This window comes from Enhydra lutris, unplaced genomic scaffold, assembly GCF_002288905.1.
Source record: "Enhydra lutris kenyoni isolate GAN:26980312 unplaced genomic scaffold, ASM228890v2 scaffoldscaffold5, whole genome shotgun sequence".
NCBI classification, from domain to species: domain Eukaryota; kingdom Metazoa; phylum Chordata; class Mammalia; order Carnivora; family Mustelidae; genus Enhydra; species Enhydra lutris.
The window spans coordinates 36,834,232-36,851,194 of NW_019154089.1; the positions used below are offsets into that span (position 1 = coordinate 36,834,232).

Consider the following 16,963-nt stretch of genomic DNA (forward strand, 5'->3'; position numbering starts at 1 on the left):
GCTGGCCTACTGGGAATTCTCCCACTCAGGAGCCCTTTCCGGGCCCCCCTCCCCCTGCCCCACTGAGAGCTGTGGCTTCCGGCTCTGACAAGCGTGGGTGGGGGTCTGGGGGGTGGGGGTTCAGTTCAGCCTGATTCCCTCCTTCAGGGAAGAGCCGTTCCTGTCCTGGGATGGGAACATGACGAAGCCTTGCTCAGTCACTCTCCAGCGCGAGCTGCCATCATCTGGGCTGTAAGATGAGCATTTGGATGGGCCCCCCTGAAGCCCGGATGGTGGACTTCTGTGACAGTGGCTCCTGGAGGCGCCTGAGCATTGTCACCTTCGGTGGGGCCCCCTTGCTCTGCTCCAGTCCTTGCATAAAACACCAGGTGTGTCACTTATGCGGACCTCTCAACCACTCTGCAAGGGAGACACATGCATCCCCACTTTACAGCTGAAAACACTGAGGCTCCTAGAGCTCAGGTAGTGTCATTTGTCCAGCCCATGCAGCTAGGAAGTGGAGGAGCTGGGCTGGAACTTCCAATGTCAGGGCTCAGGCTCTTGATCTGCCTCTATGCAGTGGGGAGGAGGGGTGCTGAACCCCAAGGCCCAGAGCTCCCTTCTCCCTATAGACCCCACTTGCTCCACCTCAGGCAGGATGCTCTGTTCACCCACTGTGAGCCCAGCTTTTCCAAATCAGCAGGCTGGACCAGGCTCCCTGCATCTTGGCAGTGCCTGCCCTGTCCACGGTGGGGCTGGGGGCCGTGTGGATTCCCCACCCCCTAGCTTGACGGTACCGCACTGCCCTCTGTGTACAGAGGAAACCGAAGCCCAGAGAAGGAAGAGCTCAGCTCAGGGGCACACAGCAATGAGCTGCAGCTGGAATGAGGGGAACTCCGTATTTCGGTAATACCTCCAGATACTGTACTGAGTCCTTTAAGTGTGGTACAAATTGCAGTAGTCTTTCAAATCATCCCTCAAATCAGCTCCATTTACCAGAGGATGAAATTGAGGCTTGGAAGTCTCAGTGACTTGCCCAAGGTCATGCAGCTTGGCCTTGCAGAAGCCGGGATTTGAATCCAGCTCTGTTTCTGGCTCTGGACTCTGCCCTTTCCATCATGACCCCCTGAGTCATCTGTCCAGCTCTTGGTGTGTGCCCTGTGGTGTTCCATGGGGCTCTGCATCCCCCAGCCCCATCTCAGCTGAGAGGAGGCTTAGCAGCCCTGGTGCCTGCCAAGGGTTAATGGTGGTAGGGGCTAAGTGATTCCAGATGGGCCAGCCGGACGGCTGGGCTGGCCGGAAACCGGCCGCCGCCAGCTTCCCGGGGGAGCCGCCACCAGCCACCCCCTCCCCTCTGTGCTGCATCTCTGGCCCCCAGCTGTCCCCTTGCCCTGGGGCCCACCAGCCTCCTCTCTCTAGCCAGAACCCAACTCTAAGCCACTTGTAAACAGAGCATCCCAAGGGCCTCCCAGCACTGTGGGTTCAACCCTGTTAGGTACAGATGGGAAACTGAGGCTCAGAGAGGAGAAGATATCTATCTAAAGCTACACAGCAACTCCATAGCTGGGTCTCCTCGCTCCCAGACTTGTTTGGGGGTTGGGAGTTAGGGTATGAAATGCCTCCTTGATCCCCCACCCCCTACCACCCCTGGAGCTGTTCTGGTCCTAGCAGTTGGGTCAAGGCTTTGGAAGCGAATGGCCAAGGCAAATGCTAAGAGTTGCAAAGACTCATACAGTCTTCGAGCGTAAGAAATATTAGCGTAGGCTTGACCCTGTGGTCTTTGGAGTCCCCCTGCTCCCCCCATGACCCCATTGCTACCACACTGGTCTGGGACCCCTCTCAATCCCCACTCAGATGAGACCAAGAAGGGACCTCAAGATGGATGTGCTGTTGTGACGGCATAAAATCCCAGCTCAGGCAAACACTCCTGCTCATGAACTGGGGCCCAAGGTGAGGCCCAGGAGAAGAAGGGGGTAGATAGAGGTGCACCAGGTAGGACAGAAGGAACCCTGAGCAGAGTCAGGCTCTACCTGTGTGACCTGGGACACCTTTCTTTCCCTCTCTGGGACTCAGTTTCCCCATGTATACAGTGTCAGGGCAAAGGGTGATTTGCCTCAACTCTCTAAACCCTTTTAAAATGATGCCCTTGGGCATCTAAGTGCCAGGAGTCTATGACCAGAGATGTCTTCTGGTCTGAGGAAATAAGGTGGACTAATTGGGTGGGACAAGAGGTCCAACCAGGTTTTGGAGGGGCCTCAGCAGACCCTAGGGGGAAGGAATGGCAAGAGGCTGGCAATGGAACATCCGGTCCTCAAAAATCTGTGTTGGGGGACTGGGCGAGAGGCAGGGACAGGGTCCCCAGGAAGAAGGTGGGACAGGAGCCCCAGTCTGCACTGCAATGTGGGGTCAGATCACCTGTGTCTGCTCCATCATGGAACTCAGGAGGCCCGATTCCATGCTAGTTCTGCCCTTGCTGTGTGAGCTTGGGAAGCTCCATTCATGCCTCTCGGCTTCTGTTTCATTGTCTATGAAATGGGGAAATAATCCTTTCCTGATGCTCCAGGGCCTGTGAGAGGACAGGAAGGAATATGTTTGGAAATCTGAAGCACACCGGTGACATGGAGCAGGTCTCCTTCCCTCTCTGTGCCAATGCATCCCCGCCTTGGGTTTCTTCTTCTGAAAAGTGACTGATAATCAAAAAGCATCAGTTAAAGGAACTCTCAGCCTCCCTGTCCTTCTTTGGGGACCTGTCTGTGCCTCGTTGTGTCTCTCACGAGCCCAGGCAGGCCTGGAGTCAGGGACTGTGTCTTACTCACTACCATGTTCCCAACATGTGTCACATAGTAGGTGCTCAACGTGCTTGTTCAATAAATGGATGTTGACTGAATCAATTATATAGGTTATGAGAGCTGCATTTATACATGGGGACACAGGCACCGAGAAGGGAGCCGGCCCCAGGTGCCACGGCAAGGCATCAGGGAGGTGAGGCCAGGCCACTTTTTAATAAAAGTGACTCAGCGGTTGGCGTGGGCTGCAGAGTTTCTAAACATCCCCTCACATCCTGAGAGAGCAGGCGACGGAGGGAGCAAGCAGAGGGGAAAAAAGGAAGAAAAACAAGAAACTTGGGGGAAAAGAAAGAGAGGGGGGAAGAAACTGAAATTGAAAACAGACACACGCGTCCTCCTTCCCCGCCCCCTCGCCCCCCTTCTCCCAGCGGAGCCAATCAGCAGCAGCCCTGCAGCCTTTCCCCCAAAGTGGGGGGGGGGCAAGGAAGCCCACAGTGGTGTGAGCTCGTGGGGCTGCCAGCGCCCGCAGTCCCTTCCCATCCCGTCTGGAACCCAGGATCCCTCTGTGAACAAGTTGGAACAAGAGAGGAGGAGGACAGCAAGGAGAGAAGCAGCCCCTCTGACCAGCGGCGCGGGGCAGCAGCCTGTGCCGGGCAGCGCAGCCCAGCCGGCCAGACCCAGGGCGGCCTCTCCTGGCAGCCCTGCTCCTCCAGAAGGATGCTTTGGGAGTGAGGCCACTCCTCACCCCTGCAGCCCCTCACTCCCTCCATTCTCCCGAGGCTCCTGGAGACTACAGCTGTCCTCCCTGCTCTCCTGCCCAGCCACTGCCCCATTTGGGGTCCAGCAAAGTCTTTCTGTTAATGAGAGGTCAGTGAGGAGGACTTCCTGGAGGGGGTGACAGCCCACAGCTCAGGACTATGCCCACACCTGAAGGCATTAGCAGCAAGGTAAGTGCTGGGAGAAGGGGGATCCCCAGTCCCTTGCCCTGTCCCCTTGATCCAGTCTGTGCCTTCTTGGGTAGGTCAAAAAATGGAAAATATTTTTAACAAAACCAGATGGGAGGAGGCCGGGAGGCTGTGGGCGACGTCAGGGCTGAGGGAGCCAGCTTTCTCCTCTCCTGCTCAGGCTGTGTCTGGGGTGGGTGGCCCCTGTCTCCAGAGCCCTGCTGCCCCCTGCTTTCATCAAAGGAACCTCAGAAGTTTCTGGGTGCAGACTGAGGGCCTCCAAAACACAGCACAGCCTGAGGGGGCTGGGAGAGCTGGAAGAAGCTTGAGAGGGGAGTTGGGAGGCGGCAAGCGGGGTCCGTGGAAAGGGGATCTAGCCGGGGATAGGGGACCTCGGAACCATGGCCCTGTCTCTGGGCCCAAGCCTTGTCCTTAAGAATCTGTCTGGCCCTAGGCCAGTCGGCCGCCAGGCAACCTCTGGGGATTTAAATGGATTTGCAGATTTTCCAGATTCCTAAGATGTCCTTCTAAACCCCCAGTGGCTGGGAAAGCATGAAGACAAGGGGGCCGTGGCAGGCCTAGCCAAGCAGTCACGAAGCTGGGGCCTTGGGGCTGGGGGCCTGGGCCTGGCTGTCAGATGTGGGGGGCCCCTCTGTGAAGAAGGGGGAGTCGGTTATTGGGTCCTTCCTTCTGGACCCAGGCAGCTGGTTGGGCCGCCTTGTTGCCTCCCTCCTTCTGGACGCTGCTTTGACTCCGTCCTACAACATGAATCTGATCACGATCCCGTCTTTGATTCTCCTGTGTAGAAAGCCCCAACTCCTAATAGTCGCTGCCATTGATTGGCACCTACTGCATGCCAGGACCCCTTGGAGAGCTTTATGGGCCTGATCTCACGTAACTCACCAGCAGCTCCGAGGTGGGCACGGATTTTATGCCAGTTTTGCGTGTGAGGTTCAAGGCAGCTACAAAACTATCACAGTGCTAGTAAGTGGCAGAGCTCAGGGAGATAATAAGCTCCCTGCCCTGTTTCTCCAAACTTGGGGCTTGTGTTCCTGCCAGTCAGATCCTAGGGTTCCCAGGAAGAGTATGAACAATCCTGCCCATGAGAACGCCTGTCCTCATCACCTCCATTTTCCTTCATGGACCTTCCCGACTTTACCTCCTCCAGGCAGCCTTTCAGGTTCTTCAAGCCATGCCCTTTGCCTGGTTGGTTGGCCTTCTCTTCCTGTGTGCACATCAGAGATCATTTGGGCCCCAGGTTCCCCCATCTTGTGTTCTGTCCCCAGCATGGGCAGGGGGCAAATGTGCTGATCAAAGGCAGGAGGGGGCTCACTGAAGACTTTCTGTTCCCAAATGTGAGACCAGAACCAGGCCCCTCGGTTCCCTCAGGTGCCCTTTCAGAACATCACGTTGTTCCTCCAGATGGCATTTTACTATGTCAAATAGGGAGGAGCGTCCCGGCCTGTCTCTGCAATCTCAGAGTGCACAAAGGCCTATAGCCAGATATCTGAAGTCGGGCAGGCCTCCCCTGCCTCTGAGCAAGAGGCTCTGGGTCCACAATGCTCGGGGATGGAGGGCCGTGTTGCTCACTGTCATAGAGCACTTGCCCTGTGCCAGGTGCAGAGCCCGGGACCCCATGCTCCTTGTAACCCCCGGAGCAGCTCTTGGGAATCCATACGGTTGTTACCCTGTTTGGCAGAAAAGGAAAAACCAAGGCCCAGAGAGGCTACCCGACTTTTCCAGTATCACACAGTTAGAGTTGGTCCTTAGGCCCAGGTCTGCTTGAAACCAAAGACTTAACCCCTTGCTACCCACGGAGGCCCAGGTCAGAAGGGAGAGAATCTCCATCCTTCCACAGAGGCTGCTCCTGGCTCCAGCACCTTCCACAGCAGGAAGTTCAGCATCAGGCCCCACCTGCTCCCAGGTCTACCTGGAGTCTGGCCGGGTCCTGAGTGAGGAAGGAGACCATCTGGCCAGCACCTTCCCTTCACTGGTGACCAGGCAGCCCTCCCTCCTATGTGGGAAGAAGAGCTGAGACTTGTAATTGCCCACAGATGTGGGACAGCAGAAAGCACCATGGATTCAGAGTCAGGAGACCTGGCGTTGGCCCTGGCTCAACTCAAGTCCATTGCTTGGCCAGCCTCGGGTCCCCATGTCCTTTATCTGGACGGCATCTACATCTGGAAGGCAGTGGACACCATGGGTAAACCACATTAGGTTTGGGCATCAGGGGACCGTGCATTAATCCCTAGTTGGCTCCTGGCTGGCTGTGTGACCCCGGGCCAGCGCTCTGTCACTCTTGGCATCAGTTCCCTCCTCTGTGAGCAGCAGGGGCATGTAAGCCCTGCGAGTGGAACATAGGTAAGGTGCTGAGCAGCTCTCGCTGGGCTCTCACAGGGCTGGACCTAATGGTCATGGGCTGAGAGAGGGCCACTGCTCTCCCTTCTCCTGCATGGGACCTGGCAGTGAATCAGTCTGGGATACACAAAGGACCACGCCCACGGGAGGGACCTGGACACCATAGGTATGGTAAAGGCCACTTCCACCTTCCAGGCATGGTCTGGCTCTGGGACCAGCTGCCTTCTGGACTAGAGGAGGGGGCTTCATGTTTTGCTCAGGATGGGCTGCTGAGTGTGGTGGGGAAGGAAGAAGGAAGGAGAGGGTCCCTTGACTGCCCTGAAATGCCCTCTGTGCCCACCTTATGTCCTTGCACACTTCAGAATCCTGCAGACAGTGGGCCCTCGCCCTCCTCGGAATGCAAGGAGATCTTCCTCCATTGTTTTCCATAGGCCTTCCTGGGGGCCTCCCAGGAGGCAGAGTTCATAGCCCCTATGCTGGGGAGCAGTGGGGGCAGGGTGAGATAACAGGGACCAGCAATCCCTGAGTGCTTTCGTAGTGCCTCTCATCCCGTTACTGTGAAGTTCACTGCTGTGGTCCTTGGGGCTTTGAACAGGCCCAGCATTCAGAAAATGCTTCATAAATATTTGCCAAACTAACATAATCATCACAGCAACCTCCAGGAGTAGATATAAACTCTCTCTGTTTAACAGATGAGGAAATGCCCAGAGAGGTTAAATCAGTTGCCCAAGTTCCCACAGCTAGGAAGTGGGAGAGCTGGGGTTTTCGTCTGGGTGTTTGTGACCCCAGAGCCCAAGAGAGGCTGGGTGGGGTGCGGGCCAACCCTGGGGAACCAGCATAAACTCTGACAATGGGCCTGAGCTGTGGGGACCCCTCAGAGTTCCAGAGGTGGTCCTCAGACCCTGGAACCCATCCTGTGTGACGGTGGCTGAGTCAGTCCTAAGCTGGGCCTCAGTTTTCCATCAGTAAGTCTCAGGAGGTTGAATGAGATGATCTCTGAGCTCCTTCCGGGCCGAAAACAATTCCAGGATTCCAAGCCCTGCCAACCCAGATTGGCAGCCACACAGCCTGTTGGGTATACAGGCATCCTGTATCTTTAACTTCACGGTGAAAGGATTTTTTCTTACTCTTTCTTTACCCATTACAGAAAGAGGTCAGGATCGATGTTCACTAATGGAAAACTGTAACCTGCTATAAAGAGGAGAAACTTTCTGCAGTTACAACAGCCCATTCGTTAATGTACTCGGTTTCTTGGGGAGCTCCAAGGGTGTGTTCCTGCAGAGCCCCTGTGCCCATTTCTTGGGGTACAGAGGGAGGAAGTCAGAAGATGCGCCTGTTGGGGTGTGTATGGGTGGATGCTCTGAGCCTTTAGGCCCTTTCCAATGCTGATTTTTCAAATCTCATGTGCTTTGATTTCAAGAGGAAGAAGGGCTTTGGCTCAATGGTGCATGGATGAATGGTGGGGTCCAGAAGTGAGGGAAGTGAGGCGGGGTCCTGATGGGAGCGGGTGTGGAATTTACACACTTGTGGCTTCTAGTTTAAGAGCCACCTTAAGACCCTCCCAAGACTTCAGACTCAGAGCCAATGGCTTTCTGAACCCCCAGACCCTCACCCCAGGGACCACCCCCTTCCTAGATGCTTTCTGGGACACCCTGCCCCCAGCCTAGTTCAGGAGGCTGCAGATCAAAGTGTATTGCTTTAGCTGTGCTATTAGTACCCTTTCTTCTATTCTCTTCAGCTCAGAGCTCTTTGATGTCTCAGGAGCCCGAAACCTTCCATCTGCCAGAGGTACCACCTTCTCCACCCTGTGATGGGAATGATCATCTCTTGGGAAGTGGGGGCAGCAGGGTCAGAGAGTCAGTTCCTGAAGGTCAGAGATGGAAAAGACTCCTGGAGTCACCTGGTTTGACTTCCTTGTTGTACGGGTGGGAAGCTGAGGTCCAGAGAAGGGCTGGTCCGGAAGAGAGGTCCAGTCGTATGGACGGTCAGCGGTAGCACTGAGCCCGGGACCCAGCCAAGTACGTGCTGTCCATCCACCTCTGCCATCTGGGGACTCCCTCAGCCTCAGTTCTCCCTGGCTGAGGTCACAAGGCAGAGTTTGGGCTAAAGAGGAAATGCCATTTCTATGAGTAAAGTTTTGTGGACCCAGAGCTCTCCCCACGTCAATTCTCAATTCTGGCCAAAATTTCCTTTTATATAAGAAAAGGGGAGACCTAGGGTGCCACTCAGTGACCCCTGATGTTCCATCCCGCTTTGCCCTTAGCCCCTGCCAGGCTTCTGTGGCTGTTTCAAATCCTCATTGCCGCCCTTAATAGCCTTCCTTCCCAGAAGTCAAACCAGCTGGTGGGTCAGGGTCTCCTCGCTTGAAACTGAGCCTCATTTAGGCATAGGGGGATTCCAGGGTCAGTCCATAGGGCGAGGCTCAGCTTTAGGAACCTATCACAGCCGTAGCTTAGGGCATGGGACTTGAAGGGAAAGGCTCGCTCTGACACAGTAGATGGTGGGCTACCCCACCCCTCAACCTGTATTTGCACCCTTATCAGTTCTCACTCTGCGACCTATCTGCGGAATGGATAAATAATGCATGGGAGAGACGAATAGACATGCTGCTGGCTGCTGGACAGTTGGCCTTCCTTTTAGTCCAGGGAGCAGGGGTGATGCTCCACACTTACAATTCTTTTCTTTCTTTCTTTCTTTTTTTTCCTTTTTTTTTTTTTTTTTTAAGTTTTTTTTTTTTTTATTTGACGGAGATCACAAGTAGGCAGAGAGGCAGGCAGGGTGGGGGGTAAGCAGGCTCCCTGCTGAGCTGAGAGTCCGATGCGGGGCTCAATCCCAGGACCCTGAGATTATGACCTGAGCTGAGGCAGAGGCTTAACCCACTGAGGCACCCAGGCGCCCCTCACGCTTGCAATTCTTTTTTTTTTTTTTTAGATTCTTTTATTTATTTGACAGACAGAGATCACAAGCAGGCAGAGAGAGAGAGGAGGAAACAGGCTCCCTGCTAAGCAGAGAGCCCCATGTGGGGCTCAATCCCAGGACCCTGAGATCATGACCTGAGCCGAAGGCAGAGGCTTTAACCCACTGAGCCACCCAGGCACCCCCACGTTTGCAATTCTTTTTTTTTTTTTTTTAAGATTTTATTTATTTATTTGACCGACAGAAATCACAAGTAGGCAAAGAGGCAGGCAGAGAGAGAGAGGGAAGCAGACTCCCTGCTGAGCAGAGAGCCCGATGCGGGGCTTGATCCCAGGACCCCGAGATCATGACCTGAGCCAAAGGCAGAGGCTTAACCCGCTGAGCTACCCAGGCACCCCTGCAATTCTTAATAATTTTGGAACGGGGGTCCCACGTGTCCGTTTTGCACTTGGCTCCACAAATTACATAGCTGGTTCTGCCCGGTGCCTCAGGCGGGGTTTCAGATGGTTTCATATCCAAAACTGGCCTTGCTGTCACACCCTCCCACAGATGCTAACCTGCCCCTGTCGCTCCCGTTTGAGGATGGGGAGCTCCCTCCTCCCTCAGTGCTTGGAGCTGGCCTGTTACCACTGCCCAGCCAGCAGCCAGCCACCCCCTACCCCACTATTAATGTCCTGGTGCCTCCGGAACAAAGCCTGAATCCTCACCCAGGACCCCAGGCCTTTCCCAGAGTGACCTCTGCCTTTCTTCCTGGTGTCAGACATGAGCCCTTCCCTACCTCTTTGCTAAAGACCCCTGATTTCTGATGTCAGAGCCTTCCCCTTGCTGTTCTCCCAGATGCCCTGAGATCTCCCATTTCCCACACAGGGCCACTGTGGGATACCCTTCCCTGGCATCATCCACCAAAGAAACTGGCTAAATCCTGGAGGCCAAGGTGGAGGACTCCCCCTCCCCCACTAAAAGAATCCCATATTCGGGACACTTGCCATTTACTGAGCACCTGTTTTGTGACAGGTGCTTTTCATCATCATTGCTGCCCCTCAAAGCAATGGAAAAGGAAGTCTGGAAAAGGAAGCCTCTTGTGTCGCTTTCCTGGAAATTAGAACTCGGGGAAGTTAAAGTCAGAGAGGTCACACCGTTATGAGGGAGGAGAACTGGCACTTAACTTGGACCTGGATTAAGTGGCTTCAGAGCGGGACTACTGCACCTGACCTGGCTGGGCTCCCATGTGCTTTTGGTGCCCTGGGTGGTACCAGGCACGGCTTACTGGCTTCAGGGTCCCCTTTTGCCCTCCAACCTAGCCCATCCCATCACCACCCTGGAGGGAAAGAGTCACCATCGCCTGCCCATGTCAGCTCTCCAGCCTAGTGAACCCCAAGCCATTAGAGGACATGCCTGAAGACCAGAAGGGCCGACCCCTACAAGGCTGTGTGATCCCTTATGGTGTGTAAGCATCTATTAAGCATCTACTATAAGCCTAACTCTGTATTAGGAATTTGGGAGCATCTGAAAAAATTTTAGGTGTCTTTCTTCATTTGTGGGGAATCAAGTGAAGGAACTAAGGCAAAGGTACAGGAAGGGTGGTTGGCAGACCTGGGATTGAGGCCTGGGTTCTGGTCCCGGGTGGGCCTTTAAATTCCCGGCTATGCTAGGGGACACCCCCCGCCCGCCGAGGCTGCCAGCCGTACCAATAACTGGCAGCTACCCTTCCTAAGAAGTCCTTCTGGAAGGGCCTTTCCCATCTCATTTATCACAGGCATCCCTTCGCTGACGGGCCCGGCCAGGGGGTCTGAGCTGTGCACTCACTGGCCGGGTGAGTGAGTAAGTGACTTATTCTCCCGTGAGTGCAGGAAGAACGAGGCCCCTGACTTGGCACAGGGCTGTGTGCCAGGCCCTGTTCTAAGCATTTTACTTGTATGAACTCATTCAGTGGCCTCCCCAGCTCAGTGACGAACCCCGACTTCCAGATGGGAACGCTGAGGCACAGAGAAGCGGAGTAACTATCTGTGGGAGAGTCGGGGTGCAGGACTGGAGAGGGAGGGATGAGAGACAGACGCTGAGAAAGGGAGAGGGAAGCAAAATGTGGGCGTTTTCTCCCCTCTGGCTCTGCCGCCCCAAGGGCTCTGAGGGGAATCTCAATGCTCCACGTTGGCTCCAATTAATGGCAGGGTTTCTCGTGAGCACTCGCTCCGCCCGCCTGTGGGCTTGGGCTCGAGGCTGGTGGGGGCAGGCCATGTGCTGGTGGGTCAGGACAAACGGCCTGAGGCCTGCCTGCCCCCTGCCCACTTGGCTCTGAGAACCCATTCTATTTGCGGCCCCCACCCCGGCCCGGGGCTGATCCCGAGCTGGCAGCAGCCCGGGGAACAGAAGGTTTGCTTGTCTGCGTCTGCTGCACCCCCCTCCCCAGCCTCAGCTTGGGACCCCTCTCAGGGGCTCCTTTGGCTGCCAGGATCTGGGCTCTCCGTTGCCATGGCACCGGCCGGAGATGAGGCTCAGGGGGGCCGGGGGAGGGCAGGGGAGGCAGTGCAGGGAGGGCGGCGAGGGATGGTGGAGGCCCAGAACTCTGCAGCTGCCGAGGTGCTGGGGCCCCCGCAGGGGCAGGCCTGGACCCCAAGCACAGCGGGCCTGGGCCTGTGGCAGAGCCGGCCACACACCTAACCTGACTGCCGGGGTGCTCCAGCTCAGAGGCCCTCAGAAGGGGCCTCGGGGCAGGCCAGTTACTGCTGGGACACGGCCTCTACCAGACCCAGGCTGTCCTCAGCAAGGACTCCTCTCCCCACCCATGAGCTGACCCTCAGGCTCTGCAGGGAAGTTGCTAGAAGGATCTGAGCTCTATCCCTAGCTTGACTTTCAAATTGCTGGGTGAGCTGGGGCACGCCCCGTGCTCACTCGGCACTGCAGCAAGGGAAGGCTAAGGACTCAGACTGGAGGATCCTTCAGTCCTTGGGAGCCTGGATTCTGTACGGACCCCATTAGGGTAACCTCGTGTAGTCCTGTTTCCCTATAGACAGACCTGTTTCTGGGCGGGAGACAGGGCCGCCCATCGTAATGGTTAAGAAGACAGGTTTGAAGTCTGACGAGCCTGAATTTGCACCCCAGCTTCATGGCTTACTGAATGTATCACCTTGGGCAAGTTACCAGACCTCTCTGAGACTCAGTTTCCTCCTCATGAAAGGAAAATAACGATTGTCACGGGACTGTTGTGAGGACAAAACAAGATCCCCAATGTAATGAACATTTCTGAGTAACCTGACCTCTGAGGGTCCCGAGCCGTCCAAGGATGGTCTGCGTTTACGGATGAGGGGGTGAGACCCTGACCATGGGAGGTGTGCCATTGTGGACGGGACAACCCCTTGGTTGGCAGAGAGGAAGAGGGAGGCATGTGGGGCCGAGTGTCTGGAGCCCCTTCTAGCCCCAGGGCCGTAGGGCTCTGTGAGAGGTGGTATGACTCCTGCCTTGTTCTTCGGCTTCAGGCTTACCCCGTTACAAGGAGGGCCTGGACCAACAGGCAAGGTCTGGAAGCAGAGCGGAAAGAACAAGACGGGTGTGGCTCGTGGACGGAGCCTGTGCTGGGTGCCAGGCATGGCTTTGTCATCTTTACCTCCTGCCTCAGGGAGGCTGTGATGTGGGTGTGGAGCCAGGGTGCTTGGGGGTCAGTCGGCCCAGCACTGAGCACCAGTTCCACCACTGGCAAGCCCCGTGCCCAAGGGCAAATGGTTTAACCCCTCTGTGCCTTGCTTTCCTCATCTGTGAAAGGGGGCCCCCACCCAGAGGTCATGGGTTGTTCCGCTGACATCAGCCCAGGTACTGGGAGGCCCAAAAGAATTCAGAGAGACCTATTGTTATCCCTGTTGTTTTCAAGGCCGGCTAGCTCCTTGTTCCATCTCACAGGGGCTCCGGGGGGTCCAGATGGGATCCAAAGGACTCTGGTCCGGGGATCCACGGGGCCTGCGCAGAGCCCTGGGGGTGGGGTGGGCAGCCGTGGGGGGACCAGCAGGGAGGCCAGCAAGGCACCAGAGAAGGCAGGAAGCGTTTGCTCGGGAGGCTGGGGGCGGGGGACAGGAGCACACGGCAGGCCTCCCTCCCTCACTGACCTCTTTCTGAGGACGGCTCCCAGCCTGTGTGGGGACCAAGGCCCCCTCCCCTGGGCCCCCAGTGGCCGTGAAGCACACACTGAGTGCTTTCCCACGAGCTGTTCCAAGTCCCCGGGCCTGCGTTATCCCCCACCCCCACGTGCACACACCCTGGCGGGGGAGGGGATGTGTGGCAGGAGGGGGTGATCAGGCTTGGGGGGAATCAGTCCGTTCTTTATCAGCCTAGCTTGGATCCAGACAGATGTTTCGTTTTATTTTGAACTTCCAGAAAATAGGTCATTTCTTTCCATTGTGTCCCTGGGGAGGCCTCCTGGGGAGAGGAGCACACAGTGAGTGACGAGAGTGTGGGGGCCTCACTTGGGCCCCAGGGAGCCGGGAGGGCAGCGACCTCCCTTCCTCAGTCATGACAAGCTGTCGGCAGGGCCGGGGTGCCTAGTTTCTTAGAGGCCGAGTTAAGAAGCCAGCCCAGTCCTGGGGGCAGTGGGGAGCCACGGACATGCCAGGGAAGAAGGTGGTTAGACAGGTATTTCAGAAAGGCTCCCCTGGTTTCGGTGTGAGAACAGGTCGGAGGGTTCAGCCTGAAGCTGGTGAGACAGAAGAGGGGCGGTGCCATGGGACAGCCAGAGGTGACCAAGCTTGCGCTGGAGGGAGCAGGGGTAGAGGGACCGGAATTCCAGCCCATGGAACGGGCACTGTTATTCTACCCACGTGGACTTCCAGAACGTCTGAAGCCCAGGTCAGGCCCCAACGTAGCTGATTTCTGCTGCTTTGTTTGGGGGATCTCATAGGTACCCAGAAACCAGAAATTCCTCTAGGTCTGGAGCCACATGGCAGAGTGAGGCCTGGATGTCGAGCTACATCACTGTGTGATTTGGGCCAGGTTGCTCTCTCTCCGGCCCTGAGGTGCTCCTCTGGCTCGTGGGGAAATTCACTGTGTAGAGGTGGAGTGCTGAGCCCTCACCCACAGATAGGAGGGGGGCTTAGGATTGAGGGTGGCAGGTGGGAGCTCCCCAGCCTCAGCCCCTTCCCAGGCTTCTACCCCGACTATCTCCCTACCCAGTGGACTCTGCAGTCTTCCTTGGCTCCCGGGATGAAGGTCCCCCACCCATGCTGCCAGAGCACACCTACATCTCAGCCCCCTTGAAGAAAGGCCCCCCGGGCCGCCCTCTGCCAGGTCCAGCTGGTGCGGCCCTCACTCATGTGCTCTTGCAGCTGCTGGAGGGAGGACTCCATCCCTGGCTCCAGATGCCTCTTGCCCCCACACACTCCTAGGCCTCAGGCGGGCTGCCTTCTCTGAGCTGAGTCATGACATCCAGGCCAGGGCGCCTCCCCGGGTCCCCACCCCCACCCCAGCATTCCAGCTCTGCACAGCTGCCTTCCCCTAGCAAGCGAGGCCCTGAGAGCCACAGGCAGCCCTGGAAGTGCACCCTGTGTACAGATGGGAAGTCCAAGGCTCAGCGAGGGGCACGACGGCACGATAGGTGGGTGACAGAGCTGGGGCTTATTCCCGTCAGCCAGGAATCTGTCCCGGTTTGTCCCCGGGGATGCAGAGTGGAGAGGGGTGTACAGAAGAGAGGACGAGGCTGCCAGCAGTGTCCCCACTTCTGCTTGGAACTTAGCCACCTTCTCTGAGGACAGGACAGGAAGAGTGACTGCCCACAGAGTGGGCCATGAAGGTAGCCTGAACCCTGGGTCTTGAGCTACCAGCCTTACATCGGAGCTGGGCCTGGAGCCAGGGCTGCCCAGTCGGGTGAGTTCTAGCGCCCCATCAGCCACCTACCTGAGCCTGGCTTGCCTAGGGCAAAACACTGACACCTGTCCCTGTTTTTCTCTAAGCCTCAGTTTGCCCACCTGTACAATGGGCACAGGAAGAGGGTTGGTTTGGAGAGATGATCCCTGAGGGCCGTGAAGCTCTGATATTCTGTGACTCTAACCCCGTGACTCCACGGCTAGGCCTCCTCCTCCCTCTGGCATCTTGTTTATTCTGAGCATCCCTGGCCTGAGATTGCCCGCCCCAACACCCCCCTCCTCCTTGCAGCAGGGCTGCCTCCCATCCCCACCTCCCTGCTATTTCTGCCCATTCCCTGCCTCCAGACAGAGGGTCCCTCCGTCCACTCGGGAACCTACAGCCCCTCCAAACCCTGAAGCAGATTGATGGCAGCTCTCAGTCCTGGCCCTTGCCTCATTCTCATCCCAGGAAGTGACACTGCATCCCCAACACACACACACACACTCCTGCCCCTCCTCAGTGTTCCGAGTCAGAACCAGGAGTGGGGGCTCGTGCAAACTACCTCTCACTCCAGCCCCTCCAGCCTCTATCACCAGGTCCCGTCACCTCTCCGCTAAACCAGTCCCACCCTGTCCCCAGCCCAAACACAGAAGGCGGTGGTGGCACGGGCTGGCAGAGAACACTCTGCAGACAGAGGTTCTGTCTCTGCTCTGCATTCCTAGGCAAGTTCCCTACCGGTTCACTGCCTTGGTTTCCCCATCCAAAACAGGAGTGACCCTTGGATGTAGCCCACAGAGTTGGCTGGTGAGCACTGGCTTGTATTGGGTGTTGTGGCTGTGTGCTCCGGTGTGTTGAGGCCTGCGTGCACACAGGCCCCCCTGCACGTGTGCAGCTTGGCTGGGGCCGGGTGCACATGTGATCTGTGGCACGAGTGCGCCCCGCCCATGGGTGTGTGGGAGAGCGCACAGGCAGCAGTCCACGCCGAGAGCGCGTGTGCGGCCATGTGTGCCGGGCGCCGGGGAGCTGTGTGCACGTGGGATTTGTGTGGGCACGCACATGTGCAGTGCCTGCGTTGAGGGTTGGGCACACACGTGGCCTGGTGCACACGGGTGTGTTTCCAAGCAGCGTGTGAGTGAGTGCGTGGGTGGGGCTCTGGGGCGTGTGAGAGCATGCTGGCCGTGTGCAAGCCTCCCCCACCGCCGGCAGCCAGGGAGCCCTCCTCCCTGGCCTCCCTGTGTCGTGGGAGTCTCGGGACCCCGAGGGAGGGAAGCTACTGCTGGCGGATGTGGCCCAGAGGACTGGATTTATTTAGATTAAGGTGGTGGGAAAGATTCACAGGAGCTGGAAAGACATAAGTCTGGGCTCAGAATGATTCCCCAAGCATGCCTGCTCCCCAGATTTGGGGTCCACATTCTGCTCCCCCAAACAGGTCCTTCTAATTCACTGGGAGGAGCGGGACAATGACTCCATCTTTGGACCTCTGCCCCCACCAGTAAGAGGAATCATGAGGTCTTCCTGGCCCTCAGCACGCTCCTCATGGGCAAAGAGGGGATCCCTGAGGGTCCCCGCTCTCTCTCTGCTTCAGGGGCCTCCCCAGGTAGGAGAGTATGGCAGGTAGGAGGGTGCCTGCATCCTGACTGTGACATCCGTCTTGTCCCAGGTGACTCCTCCCTGGAGCGCAGCCCTCCGCCTGAAGAAGGGGGGGTTGTCACAGGCAAGCCCACAACCTCAGATTTAGCTGCTTGGTCCTCTGTGGGGTTGGCTGGCACTACAGCAGCCTCTGAGAAGCACAGAGGTCCATAAGGCATTGGGTAAATAACTGGGGGTATCAGGGAGTCATCTAAGATGGGCCTGGGAGGTTGAGCCTAGGGCCCCCAAACTGTACTCTTGTTCTTCCCAGTCCTTCTGTTGTCCACACTACCTTTTCTTTTGCCACCTCCTGGGTTTCCAGATCACCTGTTTATTTGTCTCAAAGTCCCCTGAAAGGCCGCCTAACTCCTAATTGTAGATATGGGAAAAGTGAGGCCCAGAGAGGGAAACAATTTGTCAAAGTCCACACAGCATGTCTGTGACCAAATGGTCAGGGAAATTCAACCTGTGGAATGAGATGGGTTGTGGATTGACGTGACTCCAGCCTCGGTAACGTAGCCCCCTCTT

The 16,963-nt window shown here is 56.9% G+C and overlaps 1 protein-coding gene across 2 annotated transcripts in view; it reads left to right on the forward strand.

Annotated features, from left to right (window-relative positions):
- Positions 1 to 3,271: 3,271 nt before the first annotated feature.
- Positions 3,272 to 16,963, forward strand: part of LOC111140848 (platelet derived growth factor receptor beta) — a 36,775-nt gene continuing 23,083 nt past the window's right edge. Inside the window, exon 1 of one of the 2 annotated variants that reach the window (XM_022493065.1) lies at positions 3,272 to 3,712. In XM_022493065.1, the coding sequence (XP_022348773.1) occupies positions 3,683 to 3,712 (30 nt within the window). In that variant the 5' untranslated portion in view covers positions 3,272 to 3,682. The remainder of the gene's footprint in view (positions 3,713 to 16,963) is intronic. The other variant, XM_022493064.1, reaches the window with a different exon arrangement.